This window comes from Exophiala oligosperma, assembly GCF_000835515.1.
Source record: "Exophiala oligosperma strain CBS 72588 unplaced genomic scaffold supercont1.13, whole genome shotgun sequence".
Lineage (NCBI taxonomy): Eukaryota > Fungi > Ascomycota > Eurotiomycetes > Chaetothyriales > Herpotrichiellaceae > Exophiala > Exophiala oligosperma.
The window spans coordinates 181,074-206,625 of record NW_015622830.1 but is presented as its reverse complement, the minus strand read 5'-3'; the positions used below and the strand labels follow the sequence as shown (position 1 = coordinate 206,625).

Below are 25,552 nucleotides of genomic sequence, written 5' to 3'. Positions count from 1 at the left end.
ACGAATACAACAAAGGATGTCGAGGACCAGATCTACCAGCAGTGGGAAGGGAGGTGATGGTTCCAAGCGCCGAACACGACGTGCTTGTGACCGTTGCAGAAACAAAAAGGCAAAGGTACGCACAGTGACATTCTTGTATATGCTATTTTATCTCGGGCCCATTGTTCTGACACTTCTAAAACAGTGCGACGGCACTGCGAGATGTAAGACTTGCAGAGGGAACGATTCACCTTGCACCTACACCGCCCGAAGAGGACGCGATGCTCGAACTTAGTGAGTTGATGCTACCTTTCCTTTAGTCTCGGTGTTTCTTAGACTTGGTCACTGGGATCACTGACACTACCCGACAGTTACTGTCGCATGCGCGATGTTTTGGACGAGGCAATTCAACGTCTGTACTGGGCTTGTCGACAAGAAAGTGGGTTTCCAGGCGACATCCCTGACGAGTCCAGCGGGAGTGTGACCACCGACTCAATCCTATGTGGACTGGGTTTGATCGAACCGGGAGGTGAAGAGTCCACTACTACGGCCACAGCTACCGCCGGAACGCGCAGGGAACCGAGTGATTCCTCAAAGGCCCAAAGGTTGCGGCCCAACCAGGATCGACCTTGGGCGCTTTCGACCGCCCAAGAATTTACGCAGACACGGCACGACCAGCAGGAAGACTCGTCTTCAGCGTCACAATCTCCACCTTTTCCGTCTCCGGGGTCGTATGACGGCTCTGCGTCAAGCTCGGTGCCATCACTTCAGCAGGCCACGACGAAAGAAACGAACTTTGACATGAATGGAGACCTCGACCAGCAAGACATCATGCACGAACAGCCATCGACGGTACCATCCTGTGAGGTCTCCCCGGAAAATATCAGCAGCGTCCCGTCGGAAATGGCGGTCAACGCGGTCGACCCCGGTGGTTACGGAGTGGGCGTCGAATCTTACCTGAACGTCGATGCGTTTTTGGACGCAAACTTCTGCAGCAGCATACCCGGCGATGCACCGGCGGCCACATTGGGAGATTTCACAGGCGCAATGTCATTCAAGGGCAACAACAACAACAACAACCATGGTCAAGTGAATGGACCATTGTTTTCTGAACTGCAGGTCGTCCCAGCTACAAAAGGCGACAGTTACCTCTCACCGTGGCCTGGTTCGCTGGCAGCGGCTTATTCCTCGGTGCCTCCTGTCTGATTATGGCAGGCCTTGAATCTCTTATGGATCGTGTACCCGTACAGCGAGTTTCGAGAGAGGGGGTCGGACATTCCCATTCTCTGATGTCCATGGCCTATGTTTAGAAGGAGGCTGTTGTTGGCGGTTCTTTCTTTCGGGTCTGGTCACGTTCGCAACTATAAAAAGCTACCATACTACTTACGTTTATATTGGTTCGCTCCAAGATAAGTCAGATGAGACTATTATTGTACAAGTAGATATTGATTTACAACATCATCTTGATACAAATACTCTTTTTGACTTGATTGAAGCTTCTATCCCGAGCCGATGGTGATTTCTCATTCTGGCCGCTCCATTCAAGTGCTACGATGAAGGGGACCATGATACTCGTATCGTCCACGCAAGTTCTCCCGCGAGAGTCTTCAACGGCAACAAAGACTGACCGTGCTCGTATGATGTACTTCGTACTCGAGCAATCAGAGACGACGGGGATTTTCTCCGGCAATGTGGAGTCTTGTTCTGTTCCTCCTCCTCGCCTGCATGCCGAGTACAAGTAGGTAGAATTTAGTGGCGAAATTCGCCCACTTCGCCCTAAAACCGCCGCAGCATCCATCGTCTGTTGCATGTTGTCCGACAGGGATGCCGGAAGTCATTTACGCGGCTCAAGCTAAGATGTCATGATTCGTACTCCGTACATTGTTCTCTGTTCCACCGGCGTTGGGACTGGCAAAGGCTATGGATCCTGTAGTATAGGAATTAATACCACATCCTACGAGTAACAGCCGCCGGTTGCCACTCTGAGTATTCGTTTGTCCCTCAGGAAGTCAGTAACATGTGGGAGACCTTGTCTTCTTTCCGAGTATTGTGAGGATGGATTTGCGTTTAACTGGTCGGCCTAGACAATCCGACCGGATTACTGTCCCTCGTAGTTTCGCGTCTGGAGCACGTTCCGGGCGTTCTGCAAGGACCTTGCTTTAGCCTATCTGAATAGGACTTTACAAGACTCGAGTATCGTGGACCTCTATGAGATTCCGGCACTTGTAGCCGACACTGCAGCAGATACTGATCCGGACGAGGACATTTCAGATTCTACACCAGCAAAGAAATGGCTTCGATATCCCCGTGTTCTCTTCCATGGTGACATTTGCATATGCACAGTTCCAAGATAGAGGTGGTCCATGGAAAGTTCGTTGGCGGAAAGTTAAACGCTGCACTGTACCCAGGCACATCAAGAGGTGAATAAGCTGCTATGATCTCGGCTGGAAATGGCCATGCGGGATTTCTCAATTCGGGAGTCCACAAGGCAACAAGTACTTCTTTTTGCAATGAAATGTTTTGGTCAGAGCTAAAGAAGTTGGTCCTCTCGATCACCAGCGTACAAGACGATTCACTCAGCCCTGGGTGTCGTCATTGACGATTGGGGGTTTCAAATATACGCATATGAGAGTGGCGAAAAAGCCAATTGGATCTGAATATCCCCGCGTTGAGCAAGCAACCGGATTCTGGAATTTAGGCGGCAGCTGATATGACAGCATCTCTGATAAGTAAAATGGGACTAATGACCTGGGTAGGATGAATCCCATTCGCTGGTTGAAATGTGATAGCCGTTATGCTTCGAATTTGGGTGGGCGAAAGTTGGTTGGGAGACGGGGTGGCTGTGCTTCTCTGTCGAGCGAACGGATAGATCTCGTATTGTCACTGCCAGTGCAGAAAGGAGCCGGAACGGGAGATTGTTGTCCAACCGAAGCAGTACACCATGAAGACGTTCCGTGTTAGCTTGCAGAGGATCCCACTGTTTCTTACTACCACTTCTTCGGTGCAGATACTATGGTCCGCGAAAAGGAAGCACTTGCTTGCTCCAATTTCTTCTGCCTCTCTCGTGCCACGATACCTGTTCGATCGGTGACAGGAGTGGCATTGGCGATCTGGTCAAAGTCATCGTACTCTTCCTCCCCTGAACCTGACTCTGCGTCAGAGTCGATAAGGGCGGCTGGTGGCTCCGTGGCCACCATTTCCGAAGCAGCCTCAGTGGCTTTTTTGTCGGTAAAGGCCTGTTCAGGTCCGTTCTTCCGACCCTCGCTTGATATAGACTCACTAAATGGCTTCGATGCAAGAATCTTTCGCCGGATTTCAGCCATTTCCGCTTCTTCATCTTCGTCGTCCGTATCGGGTGGCATTAAAGATACACCTTGCTGATGCGGGATTCTGTCATCATCTGGATCTTCAGACTCCTCGTCGTCATCATTGTCATCACCATCTTCGTCTTCATCCGACTCAAATACTTCCCGTCGATTCAGGTTGCCTCCCGCCCAATCATCGCCCTCGTCTGACGGTCCCTTCAGTCTGCTGTCGGCATACTCCTTCTCTAGTTTGGCCATCCAGGTCTCTTCTGCCTTTTTGATCTCGTCCTCGTCTTGGCATGCTGCATACCGTTTGAACAACTGGGAGTTTATCTCGAGAAACGGCTTGCCATATGAAAAATGCTGCAGAGCGATCTCCGCCCAGTCTTGATGTCCGCATATGCAAAAACATGCCGCAAGTGCCTCGACGCAATTGAGACGCCATGGCCGGCCATAGTTGACGGGATTTGCGGCGACGAGATAAGGAAGGAGGCGTTCGCATTTCCCACCGATCCGTGACCAAGGTACTTCTTGTACTCGGACCCACGAACACTCGACCACTGCGGCGCCATATTGCTCTAACAGCTCCTTATCTGCCGGTGATAACGTGCGTTTTGCATTGGGTCTATGGCATTGTCAATTGGCGCCCTCGTAGAAGGTGCGAGGGGCACTTACGAGATAACGACTCCAGGATACTTTTGACCTATGGGTAGTTCGCGCATCATTCCAAAGTGCATGAGACGTTTACCGCTGCATCTCTTCGCGTCACAGTGTCCAAAGTCCCAGCATGCTGCCTTGAAAGGTGGACGTTCACTGCCTCCAACTTCATCGCCTCCTAGCCCCGAGGCTCGTGGCGTATGTCGAGGTTTCGTAGAATATTTCTTCGCTTTCGATGAATTGTCTTTCTTATGGCGAACCATGTTGACAAGTTTAATGACTATTGCGCTGTGGAAGAAGCGATCGAGAAGGTTTGTACAGAGTATGAGGGTGAAATAGTCATCAAACAAAAAATGTTGCCGCCCTCAATTCATGACCTCAGCAAGAGCGAATGGAGGTGATAGGGGCGCCAAGGTTCTTATCAGCACGTGGATCCTGAACTACCGACGTTTTCCCGCGACTCTACATCTTCTGCCAAAAATCCAAAGAATTGAGTCGGGACAGAACATATCTCAAACAACGAATAGTCATGGGTCTAGCCGTCCTTCCACCAGACTTGGAAGATGAAGTGACGGTGCAAAATCATGCCTATGATGCAGATAGCCTATCAGACAGCGACGTGTCTATGAACGACGAACCTGCCCGGCCTTCCAAGCGCGCCCGTTTAACTTCCTCGACTTCACAGAGCATTGTTCTCCCTGGAGAGACGATCACCGATGAAACAGAGTGGATGAGGTAAGGTTGCAGCTTGGATGGTGTCTTGATATCAAAGTGTAGCTGTTGACGCAGGCACAGAGGACATGGAACCTATATGCACGACTCTTCAACGATAATGACCGCTACTCTGGCAGGCCCTCTGCGGAAGACAAACAAACTACTCTCTGTTGCACCTCTGCGAGCACGATATAATCCCGAGATTGGCGATCTTGTCGTAGGGCGCATTGTCGAAGTCCAAAAGAACAGGTGGAAAGTCGACGTTGCGGCACCTTTACTGGCACAATTACCCCTCTCCTCTATCAATCTGCCCGGCGGTGTTCTTCGACGAAGAACAACAGCCGACGAGCTTCAGATGCGCAACTATTTCCAAGAAGGGGATTTATTAGTTGCGGAAGTTCAGCAGATTGGAAGTGTCGACGGCACTGCCAGCTTACATACCCGAAGTTTGAAATATGGCAAACTGCGTAATGGTACTTTCCTCGCCGTCTCTGGTACTGGCGGTGGTGGAGGTGTGGTGCGCAGCAGAAGACAGGTCTTTACAGTCAACAGTGGTGCTCAAGGAGGCGGCGATGTGGATGTCATTCTAGGAGTGAATGGTTATGTCTGGTTAAGCAAGCATATCGAGCAAGCCGAGGATCACGGCAAGATGAGTGGAGGTGTCAGCATATCGAATCTCGATGATATGGTCAGCAGCTCCATCTACTCGAGTCAGAACGACAGCATTGAAGAGGGAACCAGGCGAGAAATTGCCAGGATTGCTGAGTGCATCAGAATTCTCGCAGAGAATGGCGTCAGAGTTGATGAAGACACCGTTGTCAAGGCTTATGAGGCCGCTGTCGATGCCGAGATGAGTGTCGAAGGCCAAAATGAACTGACTGTCATCGACAACATTCGCAAACGGATCCTTGATGCTGCCATTCACTGAACGATAGAAATCGACCATGTATCTGAAAACCCAGGGTTGGCATCATCGAGTGCCGTCCCAAATCGACGCTCCGGCCCCGTGGTGGGATAAGGAACCAGATGTTGGTAGCATTTTTCCCCACTGAAAGCTGCCAACAAGGTGTTTGAGTGGCGCGTACTCACTTCAACCTACCAAGGTCTCCTTTGGATGTGCGTGCTTACCTATGTCAGCAATCTCTTGGGTCCGATTTGAGCGCGTCCTCAATTCTCGACTCGTGAAATCTTCCTGAACAACAAACGCTGGACCTGTCCGCAGGTGTTTTTCCATCGCCGCGTCACTCGAGGTGTCGTGATCGGAGCCACCTCGGAAGTCTGATTAGGAGAAACGGCACAAGCAATGGAGAAAACGGCAGGTGGCCGACTAGTTATCCTGACCTCCTCTTGAGAGGAAAATCCCCGTGTACTCCCCGCGTTACCCCATCGTGAAAGGCCATCACCAGATGGGGTGATCGATGTGAACTACCGAGTTGTCGAGCCCCCCAATGGCTATTTTCGATCAAAGAAGATGGCGACATTTGAGAGTCTCAGGCAGGTATGCCTAGTTTTGAGTTGTCTTCATCCCTCTTGTGGACTTCACACCTAGAACGTCTACATCTCACGTAAGAGACTACATATTTAGACAGCTTCCCAGCATATATCGCATCGGGACTTAATGAGCATCAGCGAAATTTCTCTTTCCACAGACTACACGTTATGAAGCCTGGATACAACCTAGACAGCCTTCCGGGTACTTTGCCTGCCCGGCTGGTCCCAAACGACTCTGATATGGAAATGCTCGAGGAGTTGGCCCAAAAGATACTAGAAGATGGAAATCTCGACCCAAACACCCTGCAGGGTACGGCCCTTTGGAGGGATCATCTTGCACTGACGGGACAGATTCGAACCTTTGACGGGGATAAGAAGATTGTGGAAGCATGGAACAATCAAGCTGAGTCATTGTCGCCGTCCAACTTCAAGACCAAACCAGCGTATATCGCCAAACCTGTGCCGGGCAGCTCTTGGATCGAAGTGCCATTCACATTTACGACTCACCCAAACAACGGACTATTGGGAAACTGCACTGGTGCCGCCTCTTTCATTCTGGACGAGGACGGGAACTGGAAAATCTGGATGCTGGTGACCCTTCTGGACAATTTCGAAGGCCATGGACACCCAGATATTCCACTCTTGACTGACAACTCAGTCAATGTGAGTGGTAATTCTGTCACCAACGGCGTGGAGTCCAACAAGGACATGAACACCGATGGTCAGTGCATCCTCCATGTTGTTGTCATCGGAGCCGGGCAGTGTGGTTTGTCCATGGCCGGTCGCGTCGGCGCGCTGGGTCTGAGTTATGTGCTTCTTGAAAAACGCCCCTCGATAGGACACAACTGGATCGGGAGATACGAGTCTGTGAGGCAGCACACGGTTCGCGAGTATAACAACCTGCCCTTCGAGCGCACCTGGAACCCTACCGATCCGTTGTTGCTTCCCGGGAAAATCGTGGCAGAAGGGTTCGAGAATTATGTCAACAAGTACAACATCAACCTTTGGACGAATGCAGAGACCACAGGAGCAAAGTGGGTGGAAAATGACCGGGTATGGAAGTTGGATGTGACGGTCAAAGGGCAAGAAAAACGCACAATCGTCTGTCGACATCTCGTTGTCTCGGTTGGTGCCGGCATGAGTGTCGACAAGGATCCAAACATCCCAGGAACCGAGCATTACCAAGGCATTCTCTTGCATTCAGGATCATATAAACATAGTCGGGAGTGGATAGCAAAGAACGGCATTGTGATTGGGTCTGGCACAATGGCGCATGATATCGCCGAGGACATGTACAGAGCGGGCTTGCGATCTGTCTATATGATTCAGCGTAACAGGACTTGCGTTTATCCGATAGAGTGGGTGATAAAGGGCCAATCTGGTATGGAAGTACTTGTGTATATGACTTTCAGCTTGGCGGACTAACGTGTCTTGAAAGGTCTCTACAACCTCGAAATTCCAACGGCCGATGCAGATATTATGTCGGCAGGACGGCCTAATAAGATTTCACGCGACATTGTCAAAATCCAATATGACATGGCCACAGAAGCCGAATCTGAACGTTTCGATGCTCTCGAGCAGGCCGGGTTCCGTGCCGATCGTACAACACCATTGATGGACAACATCATGATGCGGTACGGCGGTTACTATATTGACATTGGGGCATCCGCGCACATTGTCAGAGGCGAGATCAAAGTAAAATCAGGCGTTCCAATCACGACATTCACACCGGAAGGTCTACACTTCCAGGATGGGAGTGAGCTCAAGGCCGATGTGGTAGTCATTGCTACCGGACAGGATCATGACTATCGTAATCAGGTTGGAAATATCGTTGGTAAAGACTTCGCCTCGAAGCTGGGCGAGTTCTGGGGACTGGACGAAGAAGGAGAAATACGCAATGTGATGAAACCAGCCGGTAAGTTGGTCAATGTGAGCAGCTCTGGAAGATGGCCTCTGACAGTAAACAGCTCCTGGATTGTGGATGTTTGGAGGTACCGCACCTCAGGCACGCTGGTGGTCTCGATTCGTTGCCCTGGCCATTCAGTCCGACAAATTGGGCAAACCGCTTCAATGTATTCAGCTAGCCGGGTAGTGTCTCTGTTACGATCAGGGAGTGCCGAGAGTGAGGTGGGTGGTGCAGACTGAGCTGTGACTTCCTGGGCATGCGTACGTATGATCGTTGATCATCTTCGATTTGATGTTCAATGAAAGGGTGTTTGCGAAAAGAATAGTTCTCAGCGTCCCCTATGTCACCATTGGGACAAGCTCTTGCGTAATGGAAATCGCACCGAGACCAGGTGACCAAATCCACGTGACTTAGGCTGCTTCGAGGGCCTCCTTCTCCTCATTTTCAATCTTTGCCAAACATCATCGTCTGCTATGCGAAAAGTTCGAAGATTCTTGTGAGTCTTGAGGCGTACTCACTATGCTTACCGAAAGAGAGGAAATCATTCAAAGGTAAGCCTTGAGAACCAAGTGACTGTCTCTAGGAGGAAGCCAGAGCATCGGCAGCGTCCGACGCTGTCACCTCACCTTGCAAAGCCTCGATGCAGTCTCCTCGATGTTAACGTAATGACGACGATTTCCTTCAATCGATCGCCCGAGCCTCCTGGACTTTAAATGTCCACGTCCATGTCAACGTGCCTCCCTTTTCGGTCCAAGCCTTATTCGGGCAGACTGCGCACAACCGGCAGTTGGCCGCAATTGTTAGAGTTGAAAGTCAAAGGAAAATTGTTACGTGGACACCACGTCGAAGTCACGCCAGCTGAAGAGGAGTCAGAGACATTCTTGCACCGAAATACCAGTCAGGAATTTTGATCGAGTAAAAAGGAGGCATATATCGAGTAATAGCGAAAAGCTCTGCGGACATGGCCAGGCCGAAAACAGTCTAGGGCGATCAAGCTGGTGCCGAAGTCGCCGAGAGACGAAGAAATCTGGAAAAGTCCGGACACGCTCAGACGGCCCAAGCGCAAACAATAGGCCCAGTCAAAGCCTCGCCGCTGACTTTCCCAACGATAACGCACAACTGCGCCCTTGAACACCCACCAGTTTTTGGCGCACACCCCCCCAACCCACGGGTGCCACTCTGTTTAGTATTCCGCGCTTTACCTTGTTCCCTTATCTCTACTCGATACTATCGAGTAACAGATACTCCTGCGGTCTCCCTACCACGCCTTCCATGATGCCACGGTCCAATGAATATACTTGACCAGGCCGGCCGAGTTCTTTTCCTTCGGACTCGACCGCCTCGATCTCTCCACTGCTTCTTTTGGCTCCCAAATGCCCCTTCGAAATGGTCACTACTGTAGGAGGAGTTGCCGAAATGAGTCGACGCTGTGGTTGACGAACCCGGCCTCGGCCGTTCAAGATGGCACCCCTGGTATATCAAAGAGTATTCAGGACTTTCCTTTGTTTCGTTTCCCCCGCAAGGGTCACCCCCAATCCATCTCCAGATTGTTATCTTTCACTTATCGTTCAGATATCACGAGGTTACTCGACAACGAGATTGCTTATCAGCCATAGATAAGGACAACAGAGGTCCTCGTTCACATGCTCAGAACCCTGGGAACCTCTCCCTAACTGCTCTCGCTCCTATTTCACTTATCTACTCTTTATATTTGACCAGCGCGGACCAGACCGTAACCGGCAATCCCATACCTCATCATGTCCAGTTTACCATCCGAGACGTCTCATTCATACCCGACTCCTCCTCGCTCTCCTCCGAACGGCTACTTCGATGGCTCAAATGACTCACCGATCACTGTGATTGCGTCTTCTCGCGCGATACGCTCCGGACGTCTTTCCGCAGCCACAATTGTCATATCCAATGCCACAGGCAAGATCACAGCCACTTTCGACAGTGTGCTCCCGCAATCCGACTTCCCACCCAACACTCCTTATACAGACTACTCCCCACATATCCTTTTGCCGGGCCTGGTGGACGCACACGTGCATCTGAACGAGCCAGGCCGGACAGAATGGGAAGGTTTTCATACAGGTACCCAGGCCGCTGCTTTCGGCGGTGTCACTACTGTTGTGGATATGCCGCTGAATGCGATTCCCCCTACGACCACAGTATCAGGCCTACAAGAGAAGATCAAAGCCGCCCAAGGCCAATGCTGGGTTGACGTTGGCTTCTATGGTGGCATTATCCCCGGCAACGAAGGTGAACTGAAGGCCCTCGTGCGTGAAGGTGTACGTGGGTTCAAGGGCTTCCTGATCGACTCCGGCGTTGACGAGTTTCCCGCCGTGTCGTCGAGCGATATTGCAAAGGTCTTTGCCGAATTAGCGGACGAACCCACCACCGTTATGTTCCATGCAGAAATGATCCCACCTATTGCCGACAGTGTGGGCGACGACGTGCAGACGTCTTTGCCTCCACTCGCGCCGCACGGCCCCCTGAATGCATACAGTACATTCCTGGAGTCGCGGCCGCCTAGTTTCGAGACGTATGCCGTCGAAGAGATTTTGTCTCTTGCTCACCTTGCACCGAATCTGCCTCTCCATATTGTGCATCTCAGCGCGATGCAGGCGATTCCGTTGCTTCGCAAGGCGAGAGCACAGGGTATTAACATCACGGCCGAGACCTGCCCCCATTATTTGTCTCTTGCGGCAGAGCAGGTTGCGCTCGGTGATACAAGGCATAAGTGCTGCCCGCCCATTCGCACGCAAAGCAACCAAGACCGGCTGTGGGAGGAACTGGGCGAGCATGAGGGCGAGGGTGTCATCAAAACGGTGGTTAGCGACCACAGTCCGTGTACACCTGATTTGAAGATGCTTCCGACTCATGTCCCGGGGCATGTGCCACCGGTCAAGGGCGTGGCCGGAACACTGCCTGTCGATCAAGACGGCAGTGGAGATTTCTTTAGCGCATGGGGCGGTATCAGTAGTGTGGGGTTGGGTCTTCCGATCTTGTGGACAGAGATGTCTAGAAGAGGGTTGATCGCAGACGATATGCTGAGAGACAAGGCGCTCATGAACGTTGCGAAGTGGTGCTGTGTCAACACTGCTGCGCAAGTCGGGCTAGAGAAAGTCAAGGGCGAACTGGCAGTCGGCTTTGATGCGGATATTTGTGTTTTCGACGACGAGGCCGAATGGGTTGTGGAACCAAGCACGATGTTGTTCAGGAACAAGTGCAGCCCGTATCAGGGCCGAGTCATGAAAGGTATGGTGAAGGAGACATTACTGAGGGGCCAGAAGATCTTCGTCAGAGACGGAGCGAATGCCGGATTCGTGGGCAAATCCTGTACAGGACAGCTATTGCTCGAGCCCAGGACAAAGGAGTTGAAGAAGGTCAAGAGTTGGTTCAAGAGATGGATTTATGATTATGATCTTTGAGTCGATAATGCTTTTGTTTAGATCATGTAGAGCGGCATGTGTACGGAGTCTCGGGAATGCTTTGGACTTGAGATTATGAGGTATCCTTCCGGGATATATTACTCTTTATGAATTCCATGTTGTCGTTTCAATTTTCAGATTCTCGCTCCTTTTCCCATTTCTCCCTGACTCGTCGTCTCATTCCGCCGTTGATTCCTCGACCCCAGATCTCCTGCTTGTCCACCGAGGCCATGTGGTCAATGGGTTCCGCCGGTTCTCCGGTATACTCGCCAATGAACTGTTTCGTCTCTCGCTTGCTCCGCTCTTTATCTCTACTTTGTTTCACTTTCCTCAAGTAGCCAGCGTACACCGTGACCTCTGCCACGCCGACCAGCAAGCCCGTAGACAGAGAGGCCAAGACCCGCAGGCCATCGTTTGCCCACCAACGGGTCAGGTAGAACATTGTGCCCGCACACAGGACGATGCTGAGAAGGATGTTGAAGACTAATGAAGGCGATATGTCATCTTTTTCGTCGTCGCCCGTGTCTCCGTCGATGAGGTCTACAGGCTTTCTCGACACGAGTTGGGCGTATTCCCTTCGCTCCTCTTCCTTGCGCAGTCGGGCCATCAGGGCGACGTATTCTGGTGTGTGTTCGGGTTTCGGGGCAGGCGGCGGCGTGTACACCTTTGTCCCACGCAGGAGAGAGTTCAGACTAGAGCGCGTGGCTTTCGAGATGGCGAGGAGCGTTGCGTGCTCGATCGGTGCTCCGGGCGTCGAAGGTATCGAGTCGAGGTCAAGATTGAGAGACGAAAGGGTCGATGCAGGAAGGGTGGCCACCGCCGCCAGGATGCGCGGTGTGGTCGTTAGAACGACCATGTTCGTTTGGCCTTTTCTTTCGCGGTCTCAGTGAGGTTTATTCGCAACGAATTTCTTCAGGGTAGTGTAGGCGAAATACCAGATACTCGTGCGGAGTCGCAGTAGCGTATCTGAGGCAGCCTTGTCTACACTAGAAAACAGGCGAGACGGACAAGGCTGAAGACGTGACATTCATCAGTACTCCATCCTCAGGAACTGGGTTCCTGGCAATACCCAAAGCTATTAAATTACATTTCTCCACCAACCATTCGCGCTAGTCACCGCCGCGGGTCTTCACCTACAAGACGCATGCGCCCGCATATACAACTGCTAGAGGGACTCGTTCACGTTGTTTCATGCCTGCCGCTGTTGGCTGTCGTTGCCACTGTCGCGCATCCTTTGCGACCAAGTCTCGACCGCGCTTTCCCCGCAAAAAGACACCAAACATGATATAATTCCGAAAGTCGATCCCACGCCGTAGCCATGGGTAACGAGCAGAGTCAGGAATCCAGCGCTCAACCAAAGGAAGAAGACCCTGAACGTAAGTACCCGAAGATAGTACCGGCCAGTGGTCTTTTTGGGTGGAAAACTTATGCACGTGCAGAGACAGATCTCTCCGACATTCCTGACGACCGAGACCCGGACCCAACATCCTCCGACGAGAACGAAGATGAGACAATCATGCCTGTAGGCGCAGGGGACGCGATGCCTCCGAGAAGAAAGCCTCAAAAGCAGAAGAAGAAGAAAAAGAAGAAAAAAGGGCGCAGCTCCTTTTCCGGGGACGGCGAAGTGAGGAGATCGAGCCAACATGTTCCGAACGAAGAGGAGATACGACAATTGAGAGAAAGAGAGCCAGAGGCATTTGATGTCTACGCATCCTCTCAAGTTGGTGACGATGGCGACGGTGGCGGAGCATTGGAAAGTGGTATCGATTCCCTGGACACGACTTCAGCAGATGCAGAGGCCAAGGCAGAGGCTGAGGACGGCGCTGGTTGTGAACGCGACGAACTGGATGAGCCTCTCCGCGACGACGAGGACGAGGACAATCCGCCATTGCCTGTGATAGATGCCAGGCGTGCTCCGTCTGTCGAGAGTCAAGAAGCTCCGCCTGGCCAGGACAACGTCGCTCTCGTCCCTGCGTCGCAAGCGGGCCCCGAGCCGCTGAAAATGAATGGGCGATGGCTATGTCCTTATGCAGAAAGCCACAATTGCGAGAGCACGTTTACTAATAAAAAGTCGGCGAAACGTCATGGTGCGATTCATGCTTCCGCTTTCACTTGCACGATTTGCGGCAAAACCTTGAGCAGGAAGGACACTCTTCAAAGACACATAGCGAGTCATGGCAAGAACGATGTTGTATCCGCGGACGCGCATCAACGAGCGAATGGAAGCCCTCCTGCACATGTCGCAGCCTCTTTACAGACATCTGTGGCTGCAGATTATGTCGAAGAGCCACACGACGAAAAATCGCCAGAATACAAAACTCCCCGAGAGAGTTCCCAAGACTCACTTGGATCGGAAAATGGCAACGATGTCGAGGAGGACAATGCGCAGATCAATGACGAGCATGAGGTAGAATCTCATCATGACATGATCCGCGCAGTGGAACAATCGCTGCAAGCTCAGCTTGATGCACAATCAATTGCCACTCAAGAGGGTGAAGAGGTTGAAGTCGGTAGCGGCGAAGACTCCGTTGAACCAGAAGCAGACTCCAAGTCTGAATCTTCTGTAGAGTCAAGTGTGTCGGATATGGTTGAAGAGGCGTCTTCAGACAAGACTCCTGTCCCTGAACCAGGTTTAAAGCGAAAGAGGGATGCTGAAACACCTTCAGACTCTCCAAATCGACCAACAAGAAAGAAAATGAAACGGAGAAATCAGGCACAAAACACTACGCCAACGTCTGCACAACAACCGCATGAAACAATGCCGTGCACTTGGGCTGCTGTGAATTCCACGTCCCAACCAGCTCAGCAGATCACAGACAGAATTGTCCCCACGCTTCGGACACGACAGAGTACCATCGACAGTTGGGCCCAGAGATCAAACGCAGGTTCCGGATCAAGACCATCTGTTTCAGCCTCGGGATCTCCAGCGCCATCTACTGCCAGACGTGTTGAGGTCGTTATTCCTTCTGGCAGCTCTAAGACATACTCCAAGAGCAAGGCTTTCAAGAGTAAACAGCCCAATGAAAATCCTCAGCAGAATGGACTTGAATCTTTCGGACTCAAGAGGATACGCGATGCTACATACACGATGCCAAAGGGTAAGAATCGTGCAGAGCCTGGTCTAAACTATGTCTCTCCCCACAAGCAGCAAGCCGAGGCTGACGAGTCTGATTCCGAACCGGCGAATTTCGCCACCTCTTTTGCCAGAAGAACGTTGTCAGGTAGCCGACCAATAAAACGCGCAAGGTCACAGGACGAAGACTCGACCTCAGAGTCTGATGAATCGCACGCCGGTGGTGCCTCTACTAACGAATCGAAGAAGATGTCGGCCAAGCAACCAAAACCGAGAGCCCACCGCACGATAGAGTGTCAAAGATGTCATAAAGGCTTCAAGTCAGAAGCTTCACTGAAGCTCCACCTGAAAGCTCCTAATATCCATTCACATTTGTATCACTGTGGAGACTGTACGGAACAGTTCTGGAGCATGAGGCTTCTGTCAAAGCACGAAAAAGAGAGCGGTCACGACAGGGGTAATGGCGTTGAAGGTCTGACAGGTCATTTCAGCGAAGCCGAAGTGCAGAAACTTCAAGACTGGCGAGATACTTTCTGCTCAGACCACGATATCAGCATCGAACAATTCAACGATATGATGACAGATACACTGAAGCGTCGAAAGGGAGACAGGTGGGACTGGCATTTTATTAGTAAGAGGGCCTTCTTGAATGAATACTATGAGGTACTCCCGTATCGCAACAGGCGGTCAATGACGCGATATCGTGAGCGCAATTTCCAGAATCTGGAGGGATCCAAGAACTGGACGGCAGATGATGACAGAGACTTGATTCGGCTTCACAAAGAACTTGGTCCAAGATGGAGTGAGATTGCGCAACGCTTGATGAGAACGACCGATGCCGTGGCTCAACGATGGCGTCACAAATTACAGCACAAACACAACGAGTCAGGGAAGTGGACTACTGAAGAAGAAGAGAAGTTCACTAAAGCACTGGATGAGGTGAGAAGAACGAATGGCTTGGCATCGCAGGCAGAGGATTGGCGCGTACCCTGGAATAAAGTCAGTGAGAAAGTCGAGACGAGGAGTGCGCTACAATGTTCCAATCACTACCGAGTACTTCACAGCACAAAGAGGCAAGGACGATGGATCAAGGTTGGCGGACTCGAGAAGACACCTGGATCTAGCAGAATACTTACCCCGTCGAAAATGGCGCGTCGACTGAAAGGTCAACCGAGTGGTTCGGCCAGTCGTCCCAGATTATCTCGAGAGCTAGTCGTGGAAACAGAGGACGACGACGACGAGGACGAAGCGGATTCGCGAAATGAGAGAACTCCATCGCCACCTATTGATGAAGAGGGAGAAGAGGATGTGTCAGATGCAGCAGAAGATGACGATCGGTCTTCAATAGGGGCATCGTCCCGTCAAAGTCACAATCCATTACAAGCGCAGACACCCAACGAAACACTTCGACCTACGCAACTGTTCGGACTCACACAGGCCAATACATCGGTCGTCAGACCGCTTTTTCCAGAAAGTAGAAGACACCTTCTAAGCCAGGATGCACCATCTCCGAACATTCCTATTCAGCGGCAGAAATTATCTGTTCGATCGCCGCTGTCTGAGATGACGGTTAAAGACGATGATGATGACGATTCTGATGGCGAAGCCGAAGACGATGAGTCCCAATCTGACTCCGATCTTTCTGGGAAGGAAGAGGACGAGGAAGAGGCCGACTCAGACGAGCAATCTGATCCACCTTATGCCAGTGGAGAAAACGACGATGAAGCAGAGGACGACGAGAGTGGAGTCTCGGATGACGACCGAGATGACGGGAACGACTTCATGAATAGTATCGAGGAATCTGCACAACGGGTACGAAGTAATCAGAAACTCAAGCTTCAACCCACGAAGAGAAATGGGTTTCAAAATGGAGCGCCTTTGAAGAGGCGAAATCGGTGGAGTATGAGTTCAAGCGAGAGCGACAGCTGAAACGAACGAGTCTAGTAGAATTGAGTATATCCTGGTATGTGGGAACCATGGAAAAAGGTAGCTTCGGAACACCTATTCATTACACCACCTGCCACCCTCTTTTAACCAACATTCCTCTGAACGAAGCGTGCTTCCTTTTATACATCACTACCGTGGTGTGTAGGCTTGGCCTTGGCTCATTCCTCTACGCTCATGTGATGGTGATGGAAATTTTGGTACAGAATTGATCTATTTGTTAGTGGTACAGTGCTTTTCGCATATCAGCTCATGAGCCAGTGCTCAGTCATAAGATCTTGGGCCGGCATCTAGCATTAATTGGGTGACTATTTAGACACCCGTATAGAGCATGCCCTTCATAAATATAGTAGACAGACCGCTGGCCTGGAATACAAGCAGCCCGGTGAACTGTCCCCCGTCTCGACGCCCAATGATTCCGTTGTAGAGTTGTAGGATTGATATCTCTGTATGGTGAGAATATATCTCGTGAAGCAGACATCTGCCGGTCATTGATTTCGTTTGATGGTATTCCAAAACCAAAGCTATGATCAAGAGACCGAATGCCAGGCCGCCTTTCGAGCACGTCCTGTAGTGCGATTTTCATGACCGTCATACTCCGTACCAGCTGGGAAATTGCGTCGCCCATCGTTAGTATTCTCGTATGAGTGGTGAGGGATTTCCAGATGATGGTGATGGGTGGAAACGACGTGTTCAAGGTCCCGACCAAACTTGTCGTATCATACACTCTGGAGATTTGGGGCCATCTTCAGCGACATGCTCCTCAACCTTCCAGCGCAAGTGAAGAGGGATTCTCTGCCAGTCGCACTCCAACAAGGCCCTGGCGTGCTCCTCGAGAATCGGAACCATGAACTTTCTCATGCTCTCCGTGACAGGGTTGGCATCCATCTCGACGGCTTCCCGAACGTACTCGAGAAAGTTCGGCGACCCGGATCGCAGGCAATAGTCGGCGACGTCTTCCGCCGACAGCTTCTTGAACCCTCCTTCACGCAGGATGAGGACGGTGTCAGCGAGGATCTCATAGTAGCGTTGCCCCTGGCCATGGCTGAAGACGTATTGATACGCCACGTACGTCCACGGCCACGAAAATGAGAATGCTTTGGCATATTGTGCCAAGATGAAGGGGAGGAACAGCCGCCTGCCTCTGGGTGTCACGCAACTTCTCATGACGTTGCTCCTGTACAGGTTTCGCAGAGGTGACGGAGATCTCTCGGCGTGGTGGGCGTTGCTCCAGAACTCGGCCTTGTAGGTGTCATAACCCTTCAGTATACTCCTGAGGTCCCTCAGTTGCAGCCCAAGGGGGCGACGCCACCAGTGGTGATGGGTCCTTGTACACAGTTGGAACTCGCGTCGTGTCATGTCGGGGACGCCGCCGAGACCGGCGCTCATGGCGTAGATGGCCAAGTCCGTACGTTTCGTCCATCTCAGACGTTTCAGAACCTCTTCCTTTTCCGCCTGGTTGGAGCGTGCCTTTGATTCACAGGCCACCCAGAAGCGTCGGTAGGCACTCACCCATCGGAAAGCGTAGCCAATGTCCGCCAAGAGACCACTACCATCCGTTGTTGGCTTCTGGACGTATTCAAAATTGGGGGGCCGCAGGCTGTCAAGGGTCGGGGTGTGTTTGGGTCCCAGGTTGTTGTGAGGTCGTCGGTTGATATCGAGGAACGACCGCTTTTCTTGGAAAATGAAGGGAAGTTGCGCTTCAATTCCATAAGGAGAAATCCGTCTCTTTACAGTACGACGCATCGTGGAGGCATGGCGGAGGAACGCCGTCGAGACATGATGACCGCGAGAAAGAGGTAGAAGAGGTAGACTCTGGCGAAGGGACCGGTGGAGAATTATGGACATGAGGAGAACACATGCGCATCGAAGGGCAGCTCTCGAGGAGGTTCAGACAGGAGGTCTGTGAAGAGGAGAACATCCATAAGGCGGTAAGGAACAGTACACATAGCAAGTATCACTGACATTTGTCTGGAGCAGGACAGGATGCGGTACTTGGTGCCAGTTTGAAAGGAATGAATAAGTTTATTTCGAATACTCTCCGTAAAATCGTATGCGGAGCGACGACGAGGCTGACGAGGCTGATGCGGAGACGGAGACAGCGCGAGCATTGTAAATATAACATGTGGCACACCCTGGCCTTTTTCGTCCATGTCATTCTCGACGCTCTTTTCTGCCACTCTTTCTCCTTCCTTACACTCGTCGGATACTACCAGTGTGGTTTCGTTCGCCTGTCTGCCATACGTGACTTGACCGGCGTCATGAGATGATGTTTTCTGCATTCTAAGTTGTGGCTACTTTTCTCCCATCCTCCCCTTGACGAGTGAGCCTTGTCACAATGCAACTCCCACGTCTTTTACAAAACAGTGTTGCAGGGGGACTGCTATGTGCGGCTTTGTTCACGCCACTGACAGGGGCATCGCCCTCTATCAATGTCGCTCTCGAGACATCCTTTTCTGCCGCGCCGTACCTGGTTGAGCTGCTGTATGGCCCCGATCATCCCTTTGCATTGTGTGATGAGATGCTTACATACTTCCCAGGGAGACAGCAGCTCTCGAGAATTCCTCCTCATACTTTCCCCTCCTCGATCGCATAGCGGATGGCGCATTTGTCGATTTACAAACGGAGAAAGAGCTGTACAATAAGTTTATAGAAGTGTTGCAACAAGATGGTCACCTTTCCAACCCTGAATCTCTATCCTCCTTCAAATTCGCACTGGCCCTCCATGCTGCGGCTCCGCGGGTCGAGGCCCATTTCCAATACTACAATCATTCGGTCCAACCACATCTGATGGCTGCGCAGGACGCCGCCTGTCCGGTATGGGTTTATCTAGATGGCCAGCAATACTGCTCGCCTGCACTCGATCGTGCCCAACAACCCGTGTCTATGCCAGAAGCAGAAGGAGAACTGCCCTTTGACCGGGTTCTGGGGTCCGACGTCGACGGACCTCATTCTATTCTCTATGCCGACATCACCCATCCGTTGTTCGGTCAATTCCACTCTATCGTCAGCCAAACGGCCCGTGAAGGGCGGTCGACGTATAGACTGAGGTACCGACCCTCGACGCTATCAGCCAGGAAGCCCTTGTATGTCAGCGGCTACGGCGTAGAGTTGGTCCTCAAGCGCACGGATTACATTGTCATTGATGATCGAGATGCCCAGAAGTCCGAAGCATCCAAACCCGAGCAGATATCTTTACAGCAAGCTCAGGATGACGACCTGACAGATTTGAAGCCATTGACTAGCTCCGAGGTTGTCAGCCTGAGCGTGAACGCTGCTAGTCTTATAGCTTCCAGCCCCGACCCTTTGGAAAGACTGCTTCAGATCACTTGTGATTTTCCTCGATACTCTTCTGTCCTTGCTTCTACCAACGCTAGCAAAGAGTTCCTCGCAGAGCACAGGGCCAACCGTGAGCAATTCTTACCCTCCGGATACAATGTCTTCTGGATCAATGGCGTTCAAATTGAAGCGCGGCATATCAACGCATACTCCCTTCTCGAACATCTGCGACGGGAACGGCGTATTATTGGCGATCTGCAGAAGATCGGGTTGGCTCCATCTGAGGCCGTTAGCCTGATGTCGAGCGAGGTCATCGCTGAAACACAGGCCAATGAGTCTCCCCAGCGGTTCGACTGGCGGGACGACCTTGAGGAGAACAAGGTGTTGATGTGGTTGAATGATCTCGAGCAAGACAAACGCTACGCTGGCTGGCCTTCAAGTCTACGAGCCTTATTTGCACGCGTCTATCCAGGCCAGCTTCCTCAGGTCGCTCGTGACATTCACAATTTGGTCGTTCCCATTGATATGACTGATGTCAAAGACATTGAGCTTGTTACCACGGCTCTCCAGAACTTGGTCAAAAGATCGGTTCCAATCAGGGTTGCCTTGGTGCCGACAGGTACCGGCGCCGTTGCTGACATCTATTCCAAATTGTCATACCACATCCTGGATACATACGGTCTCGGCACGTTAATGTCGTTCTTTACTGAGATTGCGTCGAGCAAAAAGCTACCAGCAAGTCCTGAGAAGGCTTTTACGACCGCAATCAAGGGCCGATCTCTCCGCGAAGGCAAAGAGGTAACACCTTATGAAGGGATCTTGCAAGCCGAGCCCCTAGATGCGAAGCTCAAAGCACGAGATGCTTATGTGAAGCGTTTAGCTCTTGGGAGTGCAAATCGGCCTTTCGTTGTCAATGGTGTTGTTTTGCCACGCAGTGAGAACTGGTTTGAAGTACTCAGCTCGAGAGTCTTTTCTGACCTGCAATTGTTGCAACAAGCTATCTATGAGGGCGCCATAGAAGAAGAAGGGTGGATACCGGGGATTCTCCTTTTCTCAGCTGCCGCACGCCGCAATGAACTGGTCTTTCCAAGTGATCCTAAAAACGTTGAGATTGTGGACATCAACCGTCTGACAAATGACTTTGCAAACGAGTTTGCCGCCTTGCCGCGGATCCTCGGCAATGCTGCGACGCTTTTGAGTGACCGAGCTCATGTCTTTGTGATCGCTGATCTAAGTACAGCTGCTGGTCGTGCCTTTCTTCAGCAAGCGCTGGACTTTTGGGAAGCTCATCCTGAAGCCGATCTCTTAATTTTGCACAATCCATTGCCAGACTCGGAACTCCATTCCGTAGCTTCTGGATTGCACGCACTCACACAACATGGCCGAGACCTCACAGTTGAGCAAGTACGAACCCTTCTGGAACAAGACACCATTTTACCGGAAGGAGAGGAAGAAGCTGGCAGATTCTGGGCTTCCTATTGGGGCCTGCTGAACCAAGTAGGGCTTGAGATGGGCCAGAATGGTCTGTGGTTGAATGGCCGTGTCATTGCTCCAGTAGACGACTCGTTTATGGCGACTGACTTCGAATCGCTACTCGAATACGAGCGCCGAGAACGGATGGCTCCTGTGACTACTGCCATCACCAGTCTGGGTCTCGAAGAACGATTCGGTGACGCCCTGGATCTTGCGAAAGTCACTTCCCTTGTGGCAAGGTCGCTCAAATCTGATCTTCCTGAAGGTCTCAGAGAGTCTGCACCGCTCATCAGAATGGATCGTTTCAAAATTTGGAATGACACACACACGTCCTTCAAAATATCCAATGGGGACAATCCCACCATACAAGTTGTTGCTGTGGTTGATCCTGCCTCGGAGGTTGTACAGCAATGGGTGCCCATATTGAAGACACTGTCTCATCTCAGTGGAGTCAGCGTTAAGATCTTTTTGAACCCGAAGGACAGGTTGGCCGAGCTTCCAGTAAAACGATTTTACCGTCAGGTCGTCAGCTCAGAACCCACATTCGATTCTGAAGGGTCTCTGCAAGAGCCTACAGCGTCCTTCCAACGGATACCCAGAGACATTCTTTTCAATCTTGGAATGACCGTACCACCATCATGGCTTGTTGCACCGAAAGAGTGTACATACGATCTCGACAACATCAAATTGAGCAGCGTGGCTGACGGGGATAACATTGACGCAGTGTACGAGCTGGAGCATATCTTGATCGAGGGACATGCTCGGGACGTAACGACTGGTCCACCTCCACGTGGCGTACAACTCTTGCTTGGCACCGAACAAGAGCCTCACTTTACGGACACCATCATCATGGCAAATCTAGGCTATTTCCAATTCAAAGCGAACCCCGGCTTTTGGCATATCACATTAAAGCCTGGAAGATCTTCAAAGATCTTCAGTATTGACAGCGTAGGCCCACAAGGATATGCTGCCCAGCCCGACGACGAGACAACATCGGTCGCACTGTTGTCATTCCAAGGGGCAACCTTATTCCCGCGACTATCCCGGAAGCCTGGTATGGAGGATGAAGATGTGTTAGAGGCTTCGGGTGGAGCAATGGACTACTTGAACAAAGGCGCTTCGTTCGCTTCCTCGGCTCTTTCTTCCCTTGGCTTGAAGACGAAGTCCTCAAACAATGCCGATATCAACATCTTTTCAGTCGCATCTGGCCATCTCTACGAACGTATGCTGAACATCATGATGGTCTCCGTAATGAAACATACCAAGCATACAGTCAAGTTTTGGTTCATTGAACAGTTCTTGTCTCCATCATTCAAGTCGACCTTACCGGACATGGCAGAACATTATGGTTTCGATTATGAGATGGTTACTTACAAATGGCCACACTGGCTGCGGGGACAAAAGGAGAAACAGCGTGAGATCTGGGGATACAAGATTTTGTTCTTGGACGTGTTGTTCCCTCTGGACCTCGACAAAGTGATCTTTGTGGACGCCGACCAGATTGTTCGCACTGACATGATGGAGCTGAACAAAGTTGACCTCAAAGGTGCACCGTACGGGTTTACACCGATGTGCGACTCCCGTACGGAAATGGAAGGGTTCCGATTCTGGAAACAAGGTTACTGGGAGACCTATCTCCGGGGCAAGCCATATCACATCTCGGCTCTCTATGTGGTCGATCTGAAACGATTCCGTCAACTCGCGGCTGGCGATCGGCTACGACAACAGTACCAGGCTCTGTCGTCGGACCCGAACAGCCTGAGTAACTTGGACCAGGATCTACCAAATCACATGCAGCACGTCCTGCCCATACACAGTCTCAGCCAAGAGTGGCTGTGGTGCGAGACGTGGTGTAGTGACGAGAGCCTCGGCGTGGCCAAGACAATTGATCTTTGTAACAATCCTCTGACGAAGGAGCCCAAGCTCGACAGGGCAAGAAGGCAGGTTCCCGAATGGACGGAATACGACGAGGAGATTGCTAGTGTGTTGAAGGAGGCTGCGGGGAAGAGGAGCAGCCGTCAGTTGCCGGAAGTGGATGAGGTTGCTGGAAAAAAAGAAGATATTGTGGCTGCTGATGATGAAAGAAAGAGGGATGAATTATGATTTTGTCAAAAAGCTAGAGAGGGACACAAAAGAGAAAAGAGCAAAACTAAATTTTGATAACTTGGGTGCTTATACTGTGTATACTACCACGTGAAAGAGACACAATTTAGATATAGACTCTGTAACAACAGCTATGCACTATTTCCGTGACATCAGAGCACAATTTGTAGACTATGAAACCTCGTTTTGCGTTGTGATCCATCGATCAATTATTTCCATACACCGTAAACAGAAACTCCGGCTAATTATCAATGAACTGGGGAAATATGAGGCATGGCGGTCGTTAGTGTAGCAGACGTAGATGTAGTGGTGGGTGTAGTAGTAGGGTTTGATGCTCGAGGTACACCCGTGGGAACATCAGTGATGCTCATCGAGGACGTATCTGATGCCGGCAACCGACCACCCCGGACGTTGACCTGCAACGAAGGGCCCAGCAGTTTGGGGTCTCCCAAGCCGCTGTCTCGCTGTGACCTCCATTCAACAAACTCTTCCATGGTGGTGCCTATCTTGACGTGCTTGTTCTCGTTCCTCTGGGTCTCGACCGTGGTGAAGGGTACGGCTTTTACGTGGGCCGCCACATGTTGTTGCTGTTGTTGTTGTTGTTGCTCACCACACGGGAGACTTCGAGTTTCCGGGGGATAATCGTGACCCGTGTACAACTTGTAATGGCCCGGGAGGGATAGCAATTTCTGCGTGGACCGGTAGAGCTCCGTGGCTGAGCCCCCTGGGAAATCACATCGAGCGGACCCGACGTCCGGATTAAAGATCGAGTCTCCGGTGAAGACGTTCGAGCCGATGACGTACCCGATGTGATCTGGCGTGTGTCCGGGGAGGTGGATGACTTGAACCTCGAGGTTGCCGATGTTGAAGGTCTCATCGTCGGTGAAGAGGTGGTCAAAGGCAGACTCGAGTTCTGACGCCGGGATGTTGTACTTCTTGGACATTGTCTCCTGAACCTGTCGAATACGTTCACCGATACAGATCTGGGGAAGGGCACGGGAGGGCCGGCGCTGCAAGAGTGAGCTCTGGAGGTAGCGAGACGAGGTCAAGTGGTCGGCGTGGGCGTGCGTCTCGAGGATCCGCGAGACGGTGTAGTCGTGCTGCGTGATGAGGTCCAGAATCTTGTCGGCAGAGTGAGTGCTGACTCTTCCCGTGTTCTTGTCGTAATCCAAAACCGGGTCCATGATGACGGCCTCCTTGGTGGCTTCGTCCGCCACGACGTACTGCCATGTGCCGGTGGAGGGTTCAAAGAGGGTGTGTACTCTCGGCTCCATGATTATTGTTGTTGTAGTTGTTATAGGAGAACGACGGGTGGAATGTGTGGTCCGATCTAGTGTGGTGTTCAAGTTATACGAGGGCTGTTGTAGTTGTTGCCTTGGACTTCTTCCTCCTCGTCAGCGATTTTGAGCATAAAACAGAATCTCTGGTTTGTCTTACATTAATACAGACTCGGAAGCCGTTGACACCGGCAAAGACTGAGTAAACCTGACTTCCCGGGGGTATGAGGGTGAGATCGGGCTCTGGAGTTTGAAACCCGATGGAGAAGCTCTTGTTGTTAACTGCCGGACAGACGGTTGAACACTTTGGAGACTCTTCGTGGTCCTCGAAATCATTGAGGCCGTCGGTAACATTGATCCCATCTGAGGGTGTGCTCACCTTCTCCAGCCAAGAGGGCCGTCAGAAGATATTTATGTCTCCATGGCTGGTGGTGTCATAGTCCCCGAGCTGGAGGCCGTCGACGACTCAGAAGCCCCAGCAAGGGGAATTCGGGTTTCACCACACGATGAACACGGGCTTTCTAGCCCAATTGGCAGGTCGATCACAAGCTGAAGAGATACGGTCAAGCTTTGTGGCTGGTACTGTCGTGTACTTGGTAGTCTGGGGAGACATTCTTGAAGCTCTGTTAACGTGTGTACATTACCTAGGTACTTACAAGGTGGCGTGTTCAAGCTTCCATTGATCTAGGATAGCCGCATTGTAGGTAAGTAGAGGCCGGTACCACCAGAGCAATGGCAGTGAGCACAATGAGCGTGGTTGTGCCTCTAGTATCTATTCATTGTGGTGTTGCATGTCGTTAGAGCGTCACAGGAGAATCGTACGGCGCATTCGCGGGGTTCATCAGGCCGCGACTAGCCGCATCTCGACGATTACGACGACCGCACTCAAGAGTCCAAATTAATTCGACAAGCAAAGGATC

The 25,552-nt window shown here is 51.4% G+C and overlaps 9 protein-coding genes across 9 annotated transcripts; 5 read left to right on the top strand and 4 right to left on the bottom strand.

Annotated features, from left to right (window-relative positions):
- Positions 1–1,307: 1,307 nt before the first annotated feature.
- PV06_10431 (uncharacterized protein) lies at positions 1,308–4,310 on the bottom strand. The gene is made up of 2 exons (XM_016411983.1): positions 3,960–4,310; positions 1,308–3,909 (listed from the first exon to the last, which is right to left on the bottom strand). The coding sequence occupies exons 1-2, from the start codon at positions 4,202–4,204 to the stop codon at positions 2,967–2,969; spliced, it is 1,188 nt and encodes a 395-aa protein (XP_016257603.1). The 5' UTR covers positions 4,205–4,310; the 3' UTR covers positions 1,308–2,966.
- A 160-nt stretch (positions 4,311–4,470) lies between these two features.
- Positions 4,471–5,583, top strand: PV06_10430 (uncharacterized protein; the record flags this gene model as incomplete). Its single annotated transcript, XM_016411982.1, has 2 exons — positions 4,471–4,676; positions 4,737–5,583. 2 exons carry the CDS (start codon positions 4,471–4,473, stop codon positions 5,581–5,583), a joined length of 1,053 nt encoding a protein of 350 aa, XP_016257602.1.
- Positions 5,584–6,314: 731 nt separating this feature from the next.
- PV06_10429 (uncharacterized protein) lies at positions 6,315–8,238 on the top strand (the record flags this gene model as incomplete). Its single annotated transcript, XM_016411981.1, has 3 exons — positions 6,315–7,527; positions 7,585–8,061; positions 8,114–8,238. 3 exons carry the CDS (start codon positions 6,315–6,317, stop codon positions 8,236–8,238), a joined length of 1,815 nt encoding a protein of 604 aa, XP_016257601.1.
- Positions 8,239–9,088: 850 nt separating this feature from the next.
- On the top strand, positions 9,089–11,614 carry PV06_10428 (allantoinase). The gene has a single exon (XM_016411980.1). It carries the CDS (start codon positions 9,810–9,812, stop codon positions 11,481–11,483), a length of 1,674 nt encoding a protein of 557 aa, XP_016257600.1. The 5' UTR covers positions 9,089–9,809; the 3' UTR covers positions 11,484–11,614.
- PV06_10427 (uncharacterized protein) lies at positions 11,553–12,515 on the bottom strand. The gene has a single exon (XM_016411979.1). It carries the CDS (start codon positions 12,337–12,339, stop codon positions 11,611–11,613), a length of 729 nt encoding a protein of 242 aa, XP_016257599.1. The 5' UTR covers positions 12,340–12,515; the 3' UTR covers positions 11,553–11,610.
- An 87-nt stretch (positions 12,516–12,602) lies between these two features.
- Positions 12,603–16,701, top strand: PV06_10426 (uncharacterized protein). The gene is made up of 2 exons (XM_016411978.1): positions 12,603–12,859; positions 12,923–16,701. The coding sequence occupies exons 1-2, from the start codon at positions 12,802–12,804 to the stop codon at positions 16,483–16,485; spliced, it is 3,621 nt and encodes a 1,206-aa protein (XP_016257598.1). The 5' UTR covers positions 12,603–12,801; the 3' UTR covers positions 16,486–16,701.
- PV06_10425 (uncharacterized protein) lies at positions 16,670–18,502 on the bottom strand. The gene has a single exon (XM_016411977.1). It carries the CDS (start codon positions 18,346–18,348, stop codon positions 17,194–17,196), a length of 1,155 nt encoding a protein of 384 aa, XP_016257597.1. The 5' UTR covers positions 18,349–18,502; the 3' UTR covers positions 16,670–17,193.
- Positions 18,503–18,668: 166 nt separating this feature from the next.
- On the top strand, positions 18,669–23,487 carry PV06_10424 (uncharacterized protein). The gene is made up of 2 exons (XM_016411976.1): positions 18,669–18,984; positions 19,041–23,487. Exons 1-2 carry the CDS (start codon positions 18,839–18,841, stop codon positions 23,353–23,355), a joined length of 4,461 nt encoding a protein of 1,486 aa, XP_016257596.1. The 5' UTR covers positions 18,669–18,838; the 3' UTR covers positions 23,356–23,487.
- PV06_10423 (uncharacterized protein) lies at positions 23,420–25,407 on the bottom strand. The gene is made up of 2 exons (XM_016411975.1): positions 24,793–25,407; positions 23,420–24,738 (listed from the first exon to the last, which is right to left on the bottom strand). The coding sequence occupies exons 1-2, from the start codon at positions 24,993–24,995 to the stop codon at positions 23,604–23,606; spliced, it is 1,338 nt and encodes a 445-aa protein (XP_016257595.1). The 5' UTR covers positions 24,996–25,407; the 3' UTR covers positions 23,420–23,603.
- Positions 25,408–25,552: the final 145 nt, after the last annotated feature.